The 13,775-nt window shown below is 37.1% G+C and overlaps 2 protein-coding genes across 3 annotated transcripts in view; both read left to right on the top strand.

The window, feature by feature from the left end:
• On the top strand, window positions 8,595-11,794 carry LOC104749424. Of its 2 annotated transcripts, none has more exons than XM_010471058.2 (7): window positions 8,595-8,739; window positions 9,165-9,291; window positions 9,485-9,587; window positions 9,678-9,778; window positions 10,074-11,060; window positions 11,144-11,325; window positions 11,423-11,794. In XM_010471058.2, exons 2-6 carry the CDS (start codon window positions 9,262-9,264, stop codon window positions 11,183-11,185), a joined length of 1,263 nt encoding a protein of 420 aa, XP_010469360.1. In that variant the 5' UTR covers window positions 8,595-8,739; window positions 9,165-9,261; the 3' UTR covers window positions 11,186-11,325; window positions 11,423-11,794. The 2 variants fall into 2 exon arrangements, with proteins under 2 accessions (XP_010469360.1, XP_010469359.1); XM_010471057.2 differs by having other exon boundaries at window positions 9,157-9,291.
• LOC104749423 (serine/threonine-protein kinase-like protein ACR4) overlaps window positions 12,831-13,775 on the top strand; it is a 4,155-nt gene continuing 3,210 nt past the window's right edge. The window contains exon 1 of the mRNA XM_019237664.1: window positions 12,831-13,772. Coding sequence (XP_019093209.1) covers window positions 13,486-13,772 — 287 coding nt within the window. The 5' untranslated portion in view covers window positions 12,831-13,485. The remainder of the gene's footprint in view (window positions 13,773-13,775) is intronic.

The raw sequence follows: 13,775 nt of genomic DNA, 5'->3' as shown, positions 1-13,775 counted from the left end.
ATCTTTAGTGTAAAACTCAACAGCCACTTCTTTTTCTGCAACTGACCACGCAAGCGGACCTTCTTGAAACTTAAGTGTTTCGAAAATTGTTCTAGGAAATATGATACACCGAGTAGCATCATTCCAGCTCATATCCATAATTTGATCATAAACGAGTTGTCCTAGATCAAACCGAATTCCTTGAACAATCTTATACACAATTTGAACACGTTTGACTGAAGCATGATTCCTATGAACTGAAGGAACCAAATTGTCACCCGCCAACATCAAAAGAGCTGCAACTTCTCCAGGTAGATCCCTAACTTTCAATTGCTTCCAAGGCAACCTGTCTCGACCACTCAGAACTTCAGCAAGTTCATCTTTACTCAGCTTATCTATAGCTGCATCGGCTTCCTTCTCAACTTGAGACAATTATTCAAGATTAAACGCCTCATTAATCATGTTAGGACAAAACTCATACCAGTGACCTCTAACAAACACTTGAATTCCATCCCTAGCTTTCTCTTTTGGCAAATTAGCAAGAAACTCACAAACCACCTCTTTGACATACACAGACAGATCTTGTTTCGAGTAATGCAACCCTAGATCCATAACTTTACCAATAATCCCAAATTCATCCGGTTGAGAAAAATCCATTTGTCTTTCTTTTGTAAATTTCCTTGAATAGAATTGAGAATACCTTGCTTGAGCAGCTTTTGAAACAAACACATTAGACCGAAAATCTCCCTTTGCACGAACACTCTTGCTACCCGATCCTGAAGATTTCGACCGCTTAGTCTTAGGAGTAGACCCTTGCTCCAACGTTCTCCATTTTACTGTGTGACTCTCAAGTTGCTCTTGCACAAAGATTTCCTCAAATCCGAACTCTTCAGCATCTGAAGCAATCCCTTTATCCTTATCTTCACCCAGAACCTCTTCATCCTCATCGACAGAGATTTCGTCATCGTTAATAGCTTGTGCCGATTTCTCCCTTGAGGATTCTTCATCTCTCACCGAAAAGGATTGATCGTCCTCATCACCACTCGATTCATCGACCAGATGACGTCGATGAGAAACACCATCATTTCGAGTTATCTTTGATTTCCTTCCCCCTTTCACCAACCCTTGTCGAGTCGCTCTCACCATCCTTTCTTTGTTGTTTTTTTTTCTCTTAGCCGCCGATACACCCAAAGCTATTAACCAAAAGATTTATTATTTTCCGATACAACCGAAGCCATCACCCATCATATCTTAAAACTAAAATATTAAAACCCAATCACCCCAAAAATTAAACCAGTTTAAATAAAATATTGATTCACTCAATCTTGAAACCAAAAATTTCCTTGTACTTGTTCTTGACCAGCTCCAATAAGAATCACATCTCACACACGCCAAGTGAATTTCTCAAAGTTGAGAATCGATTAAAATCTAATGCCTTCGTGAATATATATGCTAGTTGATCTTCAATATCAACATGTTCAATCAGAACTTGCTTTTTCTCAACCAGTTCTCTGATAAAGTGATGTCTCACATCAATGTGCTTGGTTCTTGAGTGTTGGACTGGATTCTTAGAAATATCAATAGCACTTTTGTTATCACAATACACTTGTAATATTCTTGAATCCATCCCATAATCTGCTTACATCTGCTTCATCCATAATAATTGAATACAACAACTCCCCATTGCTATATATTCTGATTCAGCCGTAGATATAGGCAATGAATTCTGTTTCTTACTTAACCATGCAATGAGATTATTTCCCAGAAAAAAACATCCTCCACTAGTACTTTTCCGATCAGTCACACTCCCTGCATAATCAGCATCACAATATCCAACTAAACCCTGATTCGAACCTTTAGAATACCAAATCCCAAAATCAATAGTTCCTTTCACTTCTAGGTGTAATTGTTTTGGATTCGACTGATATCTAGCACACATTCCAACACTGAAACTTAAATCAGGTCTACTAGCAGTGAGATATAACAAACTACCAATCATCCCTCTGTATTGCTTAACATCCACTTCCTTTCCATCAACATCTTTTGACAATTTCAGTGAAGTGCTCATAGGTATATTGGCTTCTTTACACTTATCCATCTGAAATTTCTTAAGAAGCTGCCTAACATAAGTACTTTGTGAAATAGAAATTCTTTGATCAGACTGAGTAATCTGCAATCCAAGAAAGTATTTGAGTTTTCTAACCATACTCATTTCAAACTCTTGTGTCATACTACCCACAAAACCATCCACCAACTTCTTAGATGTACTACAAAAAATAATGTCATCAACATAAATTTGAACCATCATGATATCATCATTTTGTTCTAAGACAAACAAGGTCTTGTCAACACTTCCTCGAGTATAACCCTTCTCCATAAGAAAACTAGTTAGCCTTTCATACCAAGCCCTTGGAGCTTGTTTTAACCCATAAAGAGCTTTCTTTAATTTATAAACATAATATGGTTTAATTGGATCCTCAAACCCCTTGGGTTGTTCAACATACACTTCCTCCTGCAAAATCCCATTCAAGAAAGCACTTTTGACACCCATCTGAAATACTTTGAAGTTTAGAATGCAAGCCATCCCTAGAAACAGTCTAATCGACTCAAGTCTTGTTACTGGTGCAAAAGTTTCTTCGAAATCCACTCCTTCAATCTGTGTATACCCTTGTGCTACCAATCTAGCCTTATTGCGAACTACAACACCACTTTCATCAATCTTATTCTTAAAAATCCATTTGGTACCAATAATATTTACATCTATTGGTCTCCGAACTAGCTCCCATACATCATTACGCTCAAACTGTTCAAGTTCTTCTTCCATGGGAATAATCCAAAAATCATCTTGAACAGCTTCTACATGATTCTTTGGTTCAATCATTGACACAAAACACTCATAAAACACTGTCTCTAGAGTTGTCAAGTAACTTGTCATCTTTTTGAAGTCTATTTTAACTCCTCTAGTCTTCATCTTTTCATTCAAATCTCCAATGACATCAGATGCTGAGTGATTTTTATGAACAAGTTGAAACACTTCTGGCTGTGAAACAGAAGCTTCTACTTCAGACTCATCTTTACGTTTTCCCATAGTAGTTACTCGTTCTGTGTCACTATCTGAACCATCATTGTTTCCCACTGAACCAGACCTATCATCAAACACTACATTCACTGATTCCATAATAAGACCAGTATGTTTGTTATACACCCTGAATGTTGTACTACTCTCTGCATATCCAAGAAACATGCCCTCATCACTTCTGGAATCAAATTTCCCAAGATAATCCTTGTCATTTAAAATATAACATTTGCAATCAAAAACATGGAAGTAGCTCAGGTTTGGTGTTTTGCCTTTCCACAGCTCATAAGGTGTCTTAGTTGTATTTCTTCGCACATATACCTTGTTAATTATGTAACAAGCGGTATTTAAAGCTTCAGCCCAGAACTTCTTAGGAACCTGATTTCCATGAATCATTGCGCTGGCCATTTCTTGAAGAGTTCTATTCTTCCTTTTTACAACTTCGTTCTGTTGTGGAGTTCTTGGTGCTGAATACTGATGTGCAATCCCATGTTGATCACAAAAATCCTTCATAGCCTCATTTTGAAATTCTCCACCATGATCACTCCTTATCTTTTTGATCCCTCCTCGCTCATTAAGTAATTGTAAGGCTAGAATTTTGAAACTGTCTACAGTATCAGACTTCTCTCGAATAAATCGAACCCAGGTGTACCTGGAATAGTCATCAACCAACACAAACACATATTTCTTTCCAGCTATACTTTCAACCTGCATTGGTCCCATTAAATCCATGTGAATCAGATCCAGAACTGATTTTGACTGAACATCTGGAAACTTTTTGTGCTGAATTTTGACATGTTTTCCATGGTTACACGGTCCACACACCATATTGTCTTCCCCTTTTAGCTTTGGTACCCCTCGCACTATCTCTTTATTCACAAGTGTAGTAAGATTCCTTGTATTCATATGCCCAAGTCGCTGATGCCAGAGATCAATGCTAGCCTTAGCACTGTAACACTTGATTGGCTCTTTCTCCCACATGTAGCAATTGTTTCCAGACCTTACTCCATATAACTTGACATTTCCTGTTTCATCCAAAGCTTTGCAATCAACTTTTGTGAACAGCACCGACAATCCTTCATCACAAAGTTGACTAATACTTATCAAATTAGCTCTCAGCCCCTGAACTAGATAGACATTCACAAGTTATGGAAGTTCAGCATCACACGTTGTACCCTTGCCTTGTATAAAACCATGACTCCCATCTCCAAAAGTTACTGTACCTCCTTTTAGTTTCTTGATATTTTGTAGATTGTTCTTGGTTCCAGTCATATGCCTTGAGCACCCACTATCAAAGAACCAAGGCTCTGAGTCATTTTGTTCCTCAGTAATCATGGCCATACTAAATCTGAATCCTAATTCAGAAACCTCATTTAATTCCGGTTGATATAGATCAGTTTTCTTTATCCATACTTGTCTTCTAACTCCATTCCAGAAAAATCTTCCTTGACGCTTTAGAGCACACACTTTTTCCCAAAACTTGTAACAATATCGTTTGTAGTGCCCAATCTTCCCACAAAAATAGCATCCCAAAAACTCTTTAGAGACATTGGTAGTTGTTTCTTTCTCAGAATTAATCATTACAGCAGACACAAACTTGGTTAACTGTGGTTTTGCTCCTCTGTTATTTGTAAATCCCAGTCCTTTATGAGTTTTCTCAGTTCTTCCATAGCTCAAGATCTTATCAAGTTGCTTTGTGCCTACAAACATATGAATCTTCTTATGCTGCTGATCCAACTCCGATTGCAATTATGTGGTTTTTTCTTTCTCTTTACACAACTCCTCTTCAAGTTTGTTTGCTTTTGCAGGTAAAAGCAACTTTTCTCTTATCAACTCCAGCGAACCTTTAGCAATCTTTTTCTCATCCTCCAATTCATTCTGCAAAGATATGACCAGTGTCTCAAGTCGAAGTTTTTCTTTTATCAATCCTTGATTCTCTTTTCCTAGAGCAATAAGTGTGTCTCGCACTTCTTTGTAACTCCGAACAATGTCAAGAATCTCCTCTCCTTCTGATTCTGAATCAGTCACTTCTTCCCCGTTCTCAAATTCAGTGATTCCCACCATCGCCACCAAATTTAAGAGCTCTTCTTCGCTGCTGCTGTCATCATCTTAATCATCCTCAATAATAATCATAGATTTTTCCTTCTTATTTTTCGAATTATTTATACACATATCATGTGTATGTCCAGTACCTTTGCAGGTTGCGCACTTGGCCTCTCGTAGCTTGCTCGTTGGACATTCTCGAATAAAATGTCCATATCCTTTACATTCATGGCATTACAAATCAGCCTTTCTGTCTTTACTTGTCTTCTTGAATGAACCAGTCTTCTTTTGGCCTTGACCTTGTTCTACCATTCTCAAAGCACGATCAAACCTTCGTACTAGTAAACCTACAACATCCTCCTCTCCTTGATCAGTTGTATCTTTGCTTACTGCTAAAGTTATCCCTTTTGGTTTCTTAATTCCATTCAGCTCCATCTCATATGCTTGTAACATTCCAACCACTTCACCATAGGTAAGGCTGTCTAAGTCATGTGATACAGTTAAGACTGTCTTATATCCTATGAACCTTGATGGAAGACAGCTTAGAAACTTTTTGACTAATTTCTGGTCTTTATAGGTTTTACCTAAGGTTAAGGCCTTTTGTGTTAGAGCACTCAACTCAGAACTGAAATCTGAGATTGATTCATGATCCTCCATCCTTAGATTCTCAAATCTCGATGCTAACATATCTTTTCTTGAGCTCTGCACTTTGGTGCCTTCATAATGAATCTGAAGGATATCCCATGCCTCTTTTGCTGCTTCGCACCCCTGAATCAAATCTAACTGTTTTCTCCTAACACTGCAATGAATAGCGCTTAGTGCTCTTGAGTTATATTTTGATTTCTTCTGTTCTTCATCAGTCCATTCTGACTCAGGTTTGGGTATTCACTTGCCTGATTCATCTTTGATTGTAGGCTCCTCCCACTTTTCTAGCACAGTTTTCCAAGCAAGACGATCAATACCTCCTATTATGGATTTGATCCTTGACTTCCAAAATCCATAGTTCCCATCATCCAAGACAACTTTATTGTTGTTGATCAGATCTCCGTAGCTCTCCATCTTGCCCGCAGAATCTCACCCGTAATATTTCGAACAAGTGCCGCTTTGATACCAATTGAAAGTGTAAGAACTAACAATCTGAACAACGAAATAATGGTTTCTCTTAAACTCCTTTTCGATTAATAGAAATCTGTTTACAAGTTTGTTCTAAACAATTTTCTTATCTCTCAAAACTTTTTAAAGAAATCTTACGCTCTCTCTAAGTTCTTAGCTCTTATCTTTTCTCTAAAACTAAAACTTAATAGCTAGGTTAACTTTCTCTTATTTGTGCTAAAGCTCATCCTTGCCTTAGCACCCTATTTATAGAACTAGGTTTATTCCTTATTCTAATTCTAATGAGAATTGGGCAATTTCCTTTTTCCTTTTAGTTTAGAAAATTCTCCTTTTTCTTCATGTTTACATTTCTATTGTAAACATGAAACTTTTCAACCTTCTAGAAGCTTCATGTGCCTTCCAATCCTTTGTAAAACTTCTGGCTTGTTAATCGCCGACATAAACCACCTGGTGCTCTGTTCTTGTATCAGTAGTCTGTTCTTCCGAAGTAGTTCATCCTTTTGAACAAACGTTGCATCTTCATAGTCTACAATCGATAATCAAAAGAGTTAAGAAGATAAATTAGTTTACGTTGTGGTGTAGTTAGGAAAAAAATTAATATACAAAAAGAGAAACTACGAAGTAGGAGAATACGCGTGAAGGGTATTTCACAGATCTTTGATAGGAGAAAAAACGATAAAAAAAATACTAATGTATATAACAAACGCGTTGTTATAATTGTTGATGTTTGTTTCATGTCCCTAAGTTTATTGGTTTGTTTACATTATTAAAACATGTTCTTCACTAACGAGAGATCGATGCCCGTTGCAATATGACCGTTGGTCCTAGTCCTGGGCGTTCGGGTATTCGGTTTGGTTTCGGATATATCTATTCGGTTCCGGTTAGTTTGGATATAGAGGTTTAGTATCCATTCGGTTAATTTACTATTTCGGTTCGGTTTCGGTTATTTTCGGTTTGGTTCCGGATATCCGAAATAGTATAATATAAATTTTTTAAATATTATTTAAATAAAATTTGATTATATTTTAACAAATATATCTAAAAACTTCCTGATATTTGATTTATTTCAAATATTTTGGTATTTTTGTCTAAATATATATGGTTTTTTAGTTTACTTTTTATTACCTTATATAAATTAACACGTAATACAAAGCTAAAACTTCAACGTGGCGCAGTGGCCATGTTGCACACTCCAGTTTGTAGAGGTCTCAGGTTCGATTCTCGGCTAAAACGTAATTTTAGTACGTGTTCGGTTTGATTCGGATAACCGAATAGATATCGGTTCGGTTCGGTTAATAACCGATATCCATGGATAATTAAAACACTATCCAATCGGTTATTGTCCACTATCCATACCCGAACCGAAATTTTCCGGTTCGGTTTCAGTTTGGTCCATTCGGTTCGGTTTATTTGCCCAGCACTAGTTGGTCCATCTTTCTTTTCCTTTAAAATGACTCATATGAATATCTCAATCAGCATAAAGGTAACATATTAAAATGAATGAAACAAATGCAGCGGAACAAAATTTGAATATTGACTTAACATAACATAGTGTGATGATACTCTTACATTTTCATTATTTTCTTGTAACTATTAAACCAAAATCCTTTAGTACTTTACTCTTTTTAAAAAAAAATCATATTATATTGCATAATAAGTATTTTTTTTTTTGTTTTACTTTAGTGGATCCATGCTTCGGACGATCTTCGGCGGATCTGTCGGGATTCTGATCAGTGAAATATTTTTTTGGGTTGAAATTGTGCCAATATCCCCAAAAATGCCAATTTGTGTAGATTGTCGACTTGTGCCAAATGCCCAAATGTTATACACCATGCAATAATTAATCAATGCAGCAAAAACCAAAAACGTTAAACAAAAATTTTCGTAAAACTTTGTTGTTCTATTGAGTATTCGATTAATTTAATTTTAAGTACTAAAAGAAAAAGTACTATAAAATAAATAAAAATATATTATCACGGGGTTGTGTGACTGTGTGTAAACCTGTAACCGGCCGGATCCAATTATGACACTACTCGTGTTATGGTTGTCTTCCAGCTCATCCAATTTCCACTACTACTCATGATCCTTAATTTTAAGTTATTCGATTACACTTCCACAGCTAATTAACATTATTGAATAGAGAGGACTAATGAGAAAAATAACACAATGAACTTTACAAATATATTCGAAATTTCGTGTAAAATTTCTCACTCTTTGCTTAGGAGCACCAAAACCTAGATTTTCCATTTGCTTTTGGTTGTCATAAAAAAAGAAGAATAAAAAACTAAATGGGCTTGAAGTAGGCCCATAAATCCATGTAAATCTAAAATAAGAATGTTGAGTTTTTAATTTTGACGACCAGAGAGATTTGATAGAAGAAGAAGACACAAGCTCCTCAAAAGTGGGCTCGTTCTGTCTGCTTCGGTCCCTGCAGATTTCGAAATCGTTTTTTTTTTTTTTTTCCATCTGAAAATTTTCTCACACTTTCTCGGCAAAATTCCCGGAAAAAAGCACTCGATCAGCAGCAGGTAAATAAGTAATACTATCCCACCCCGTTGAAAGCTTCCTCCGCGAATTATTCGCCTGTAGTTTTCCTAAAACAATTTCATGTTCTTTTCGATCTAAATGGGATTTAACTCGATTGTGTCCCCCTGTTAGTGTTTAGGTTTTGATGTTCTGTAACAGGAAGCATTCACTATTTTGTTCAAATTTCTGTCTCTTACAGCTGAAACTGTTTCTTGAAGTATGTTGTTGTAGCTTCTATTCATTGTTCCACTCTTGGGGAATTCTATTCTATTGTTTTATTATTTGCTTGAAATTAGTGACCGTTGGGAATGTAAAGGTCACTCCTTTGGTGTCTTTTCTTTGTGTTTGTGTTCCTAATAAGTAATAAATGTGTTGCTCTTATTGCAAAATAAAAAATAAAAATTGTGTAACGGTAACAGATGGTCAGGAAGGAAGATGTGGATTTCTATTGCGGGTTTTCAAGGAAAGAGCTTCAGAGTTTGTGCAAGAAGTATAATTTGCCTGCCAATAGATCAAGTTCGGATATGGCTGAATCATTAGCTTCTTTTTTCGAGGTATCTCATAGCTTCCCTCTCTTTTTCTTGTGGAAAAGGAAATAAATAAAGTTGTAGCTTTTAGTTAATCTGAAATCCTTAGTATGCATCTTCATGCCTTGTTTTGTATATCATTAATATGGTCACATGTCTTGTTGTTTCTCTTAATGTTGGGCAGCTAATCATGTGTTGTTGTTGTATCTAACAATTGCAGAAAAATGGTTTGAACTCGGTAGGCTTTGGGTTCCCTGGGAATCAACATAGTGTAGCTACGACATCTAGAGCACCAGCGGATAGAACATGGGATGTTAGAAGAGGTTTGGTGTATTTATCTCTGTTGCTTAAAATTTTACTCTTGTCTCATTTATATTATTCCATTTATAAAGTCTGGTTTTATGTTATTGTAGATTCTTATGGTAAAGAATTGGATAAAACTAGAGAGGATTGTGTTCAAGGTGCAGTGCCTAGAAGTCCAGGCTTTTTCCTTGGGGACAATACACCGTATCAGGTTCGATTCACTTTGTTTTTGAGAGTGTCTATTTGCATGAAAGTGAGTATCTATTTGCTTGGATAAGTCTGGAGTAGTTTTCACTTTGTTGGTTTTTCCTTGAAAGACTTAATTAAATGCCTTTATGTAAAGATGTACAAGAGTCATATCGTTATAATGTAGGATAGTTTCTCAAAGAAATTTATTGATATAGGTGCATCAATGTTTTTGTCCTTTATTAACGTTCCTTAATTCTCTGCCACTCTTCTGCTGGCCAACTTCTAACGTCTCTTAAATGTTTCTGCTGAAAATGCAGGAAAGAAATGGAAATGGTGGTTTGATTGATTCTGCATGTGCACCTCCATATATGAGGACATTGAATGAAAAGGGCCCAACAACTAACTCCAAGAGAACAGATTCTCGGCCAGAAGATAGAATGAGAGATGTAGACAGTGGTGATAGTGCTAGTTCGTCTTCGTTTGAGTTTCATGTCAGTTTGGAAGAGGGTATTAGCCTTTCAGTTGATCTAAATTTCAATCCATCAGATTGGATTAATAGCATGAGGGATGAGGTCAATGTATGTGATAGCATGCGTCGAAGAAAACCCCCACATTCTGACCTTGGCATTAATAATGCTACAGAATGTAAGAAACAGAAGACTTCAGGGCAAGACACAGATGGGCGTGTAATGAGAGAATCATCTGTAAGTCCGACAATGAAAGAAAATGCTCATTTACCTTCTGATCATCATTCCAATGGTGAACGGTCTCTAGCGTTATCTTCTATAGAACCATGCAGCAGAATTAAAGAGGGCTCAGACACTTGCAAGGAAAAAAAAGGGATTGACTTGTCCATACCTGATTCTTTAGTACCTGGCCAGATTGTATCATCTTGTGTCGAATCGTATAGCAAAAGCTGCTGTGTAAATCCAGTGGACTTGGACTGTGTCATTCCTCCTGAGAAGAAGTCAACAAGTGATTCTATTATGGTTGCTGCAGAAAAGAATCATCCACCTGGTGATCATCTTATTGAAACTCCGGGGAATCCATCCATGGAAAGTTTTCACAAGGTCGGAAACTCTAGTACTGTTATATGTCCACGGGGAGCTGGTTCTGAACTATCATCATCAGAAGCAGAGGCTTATCATTCAAACCTGCCGTGTTCTCCTCGTAAGACCAATAGATCCTCAACCATCTCTTCTCCAGAGTTCATAATCGATAGAGAGTCCACTAGTTGTTCTGAGTCATTCAAGTTCCGGTGCAATGGAGGCAAAAACTGTCTGCCACCAAATACTGAGGAGCAGGTAGAACATGTCCTTTCTAATCTATTCGCTACAAGCAATAAACACAATAGATGCCTTATCCTATGCCTTGTTTCTCTTCGCAGGAAAAGAGTGAAGTTTTAAGTGAGCAGGCGCGGTCAGAGTGACTTGTATGAAATGAAAGCATCTATTATATTGTATAATATTGTTCAAGTAATAGGAGAATGGCTATATACATGATGTAGAGATAGTCAAGAAATGGCCTTTCCTCTGACCAAGTGGTTTCTTCTGCTGCTTTTTTTATGAGGTATGATTTTGTGCTCTCTCTATAAACATATGAGTGATACAACAAAAAGTAATGAAGCTATATGAAAAGTAATTTTTGGTTGTTGGCTTGCACTTAGGACATCAAGTACATGGAGATTCCATTAAAAACATTGGGTCGATTATTACTGAAGGATTTTGCAGTGAGCCAGTGACCTAGGGAGAAGTCAGTTTTAGGTCAGTATGCAATTCTTTTTGGTTTCGTCTATTTTGTTTGTTTCAAGGCTGTAAACGCAATTCTATGTTGTTATACATATCAAATTCATTCATAGACCAATGTATGAGACTAGCTTATAGACCAATGTTGCATACACCGTGTTGTTGAATAGAAGCAAAGGGTCTGACTGTAAGGAATGAAACATGTTGGAGTAACATCCTCGAAAACATATGATGGTGTTATCATGTATACTCGCCACATAGTTCTAAAGAGAGAAGCTCCTGTTTACACAACATATGAAGAAAATCATGTCTTTTTATACTTCACATTGTTGATTGTTAATAAATGAGGAAATTTTTTAGTGTAAGAATAGACTTTGTGTGTCTCAGTCAGGTCTGCAAAGTAGTAAGTAAAATATGGACCCTTTTCGTTAGCATGTGAGTAGCACGTGACTGGACAGTTGTTATTCTTAGGGTTTGAATGGTAACTGCGGTTAGGGCGGTCAAATCCATCTGCGGTCTGGACCGCTCCATTTTTAAGGCAGATTTCAGACCGTTGCGGACCAACTCTATGTGTATGTAAAAGCGGTCTGCAGTTGGTCTGTTGCGGTCTTATCTCTACTTTATTTGGACCGCGCCATTGCGTACTACATTTGCTGAATGGTAAATAAAAAACGATCCACTCCACACACAGATTTGTCCGTACCAACCGCTGCAACCATTCACACCCTTTTAGAATCTGAACTTGAGGCCCTCAAGTCAACAACTTCAGAATTTTTCAACTTTCAGTAGGAAGAACATATGAATTGAGTCAACTCAAGATTTTCAATTTTGGTCTCTTGTGCGTGTGTTTGAAATCTTGAGCCTAAAGAGGACAAAACATTTCTTTTGAGGGGCACAAGGAGATGAAGAGGAAGAAGACAAAAGAGGATGTTTGTGTCTCGAGAAACAGAGTTGAACTTTAAAAAAAAAAATAAGTGCATGAAACCTCACAAACCATTTACTTATTTGTTGTATATTTTTAAGATTAAAGATAGTTCTAATGTTTCGGTTTGCTCAAAACCAAACACCGACGGCAACGGCGCAAGTAAAAGACACCCCATTAGAAAAAAGGAAGCTTTAGATTCTCTTGTGTTAACTCCAATGTGCATAGAGATGGAAACTTGACATAAAACTTTTTTGGGGTTAGATTGCAGAAATTTGGGAAGATTGGGGAAAATTTCGAATAAATAAAAACGTAAAACGAGAAAGCAAGAAGAAAAAATTTGGTAACATTAACTCTTTATATTAAATGGCGTCACCTACATTTGCCATTATTCAGAAGCAGCAGTTTTGGTCGCATTTAATGCAATCTCAGTACTACATGACTCTCTGTGATAAGCAGCTCCAATGTCTCTCTCTTCTATCTTCTCTCTTCTCTCTGGGTTTCTCAAGATTTTCATGAGCTACTGCTTAATGTATAACTCTAGCTCCCATTTTCACCACTCAATTCCTCTCTCTACACTTCTTTAGTCGGCAAAAAAAAACAAAACAAAAAAAAATAGGAAATTTTTGGAGAAGCTTAGCTTTATTAAAAAGGGTCTTTGAAGATGTTATGATGTTATTACTTTGCGGTCTGAGATCTTGAAAGGGGTAAGTTTCTTTTTGTTTTCCGCTGCAGAAGAACAGAGAGCCAAGAGAGGTCCTTCTTTGACATTGGTTGTCTGAATTTTCCTACTTTGTTTCCTAAATCTTCGGAGTCTGTCTTGCTTCTCGTTCCTTTGTTTCTTCGACACTAATTCAGCTCTCATTGCTAGAAATTTCTTTTCTTTCATATGTTGCATGCCCTTGATTGCAGTCTCGTCCTAAAGATCACAGTTTTGTGGTGACTGGTTTGCTTTTTACCAATCAAGGGTCACACTCTTTAGTCAATCTATGGAATGTCTCAGAAAGTGAACGCAGTAAGTAGCTAAGAAGCGTTTGGGTTGACTTCGAAAAGTAGCTAAGAATGAGAATGTTCGAAAGGAGAGCAAGGGAATGGACTCTCCTTGTAAAGCTTGTGCTTTTCACTAGTATATGGCAGCTTGCTTCAGCTCTTGGTTCAATGTCTCCAATTGCAATTTCCTACGGAGAAGGTGGTTCTGTATTATGTGGTCTGAAATCTGATGGGTCTCATCTTGTGGTTTGCTACGGATCAAACTCAGCGATCCTCTATGGGACTCCTGCTCACTTCCAGTTCATCGGTTTAACGGGTGGAGATGGGTTTATGTGTGGGCTTCTGATGCAATCTTATCAGCC

The sequence above is a fragment of the Camelina sativa genome, chromosome 16, assembly GCF_000633955.1.
Source record: "Camelina sativa cultivar DH55 chromosome 16, Cs, whole genome shotgun sequence".
Classification (NCBI taxonomy): Eukaryota; Viridiplantae; Streptophyta; class Magnoliopsida; order Brassicales; family Brassicaceae; genus Camelina; species Camelina sativa.
Note: the sequence above shows the minus strand (reverse complement) of the source record. Positions and strands in the feature narration are given on the sequence as shown.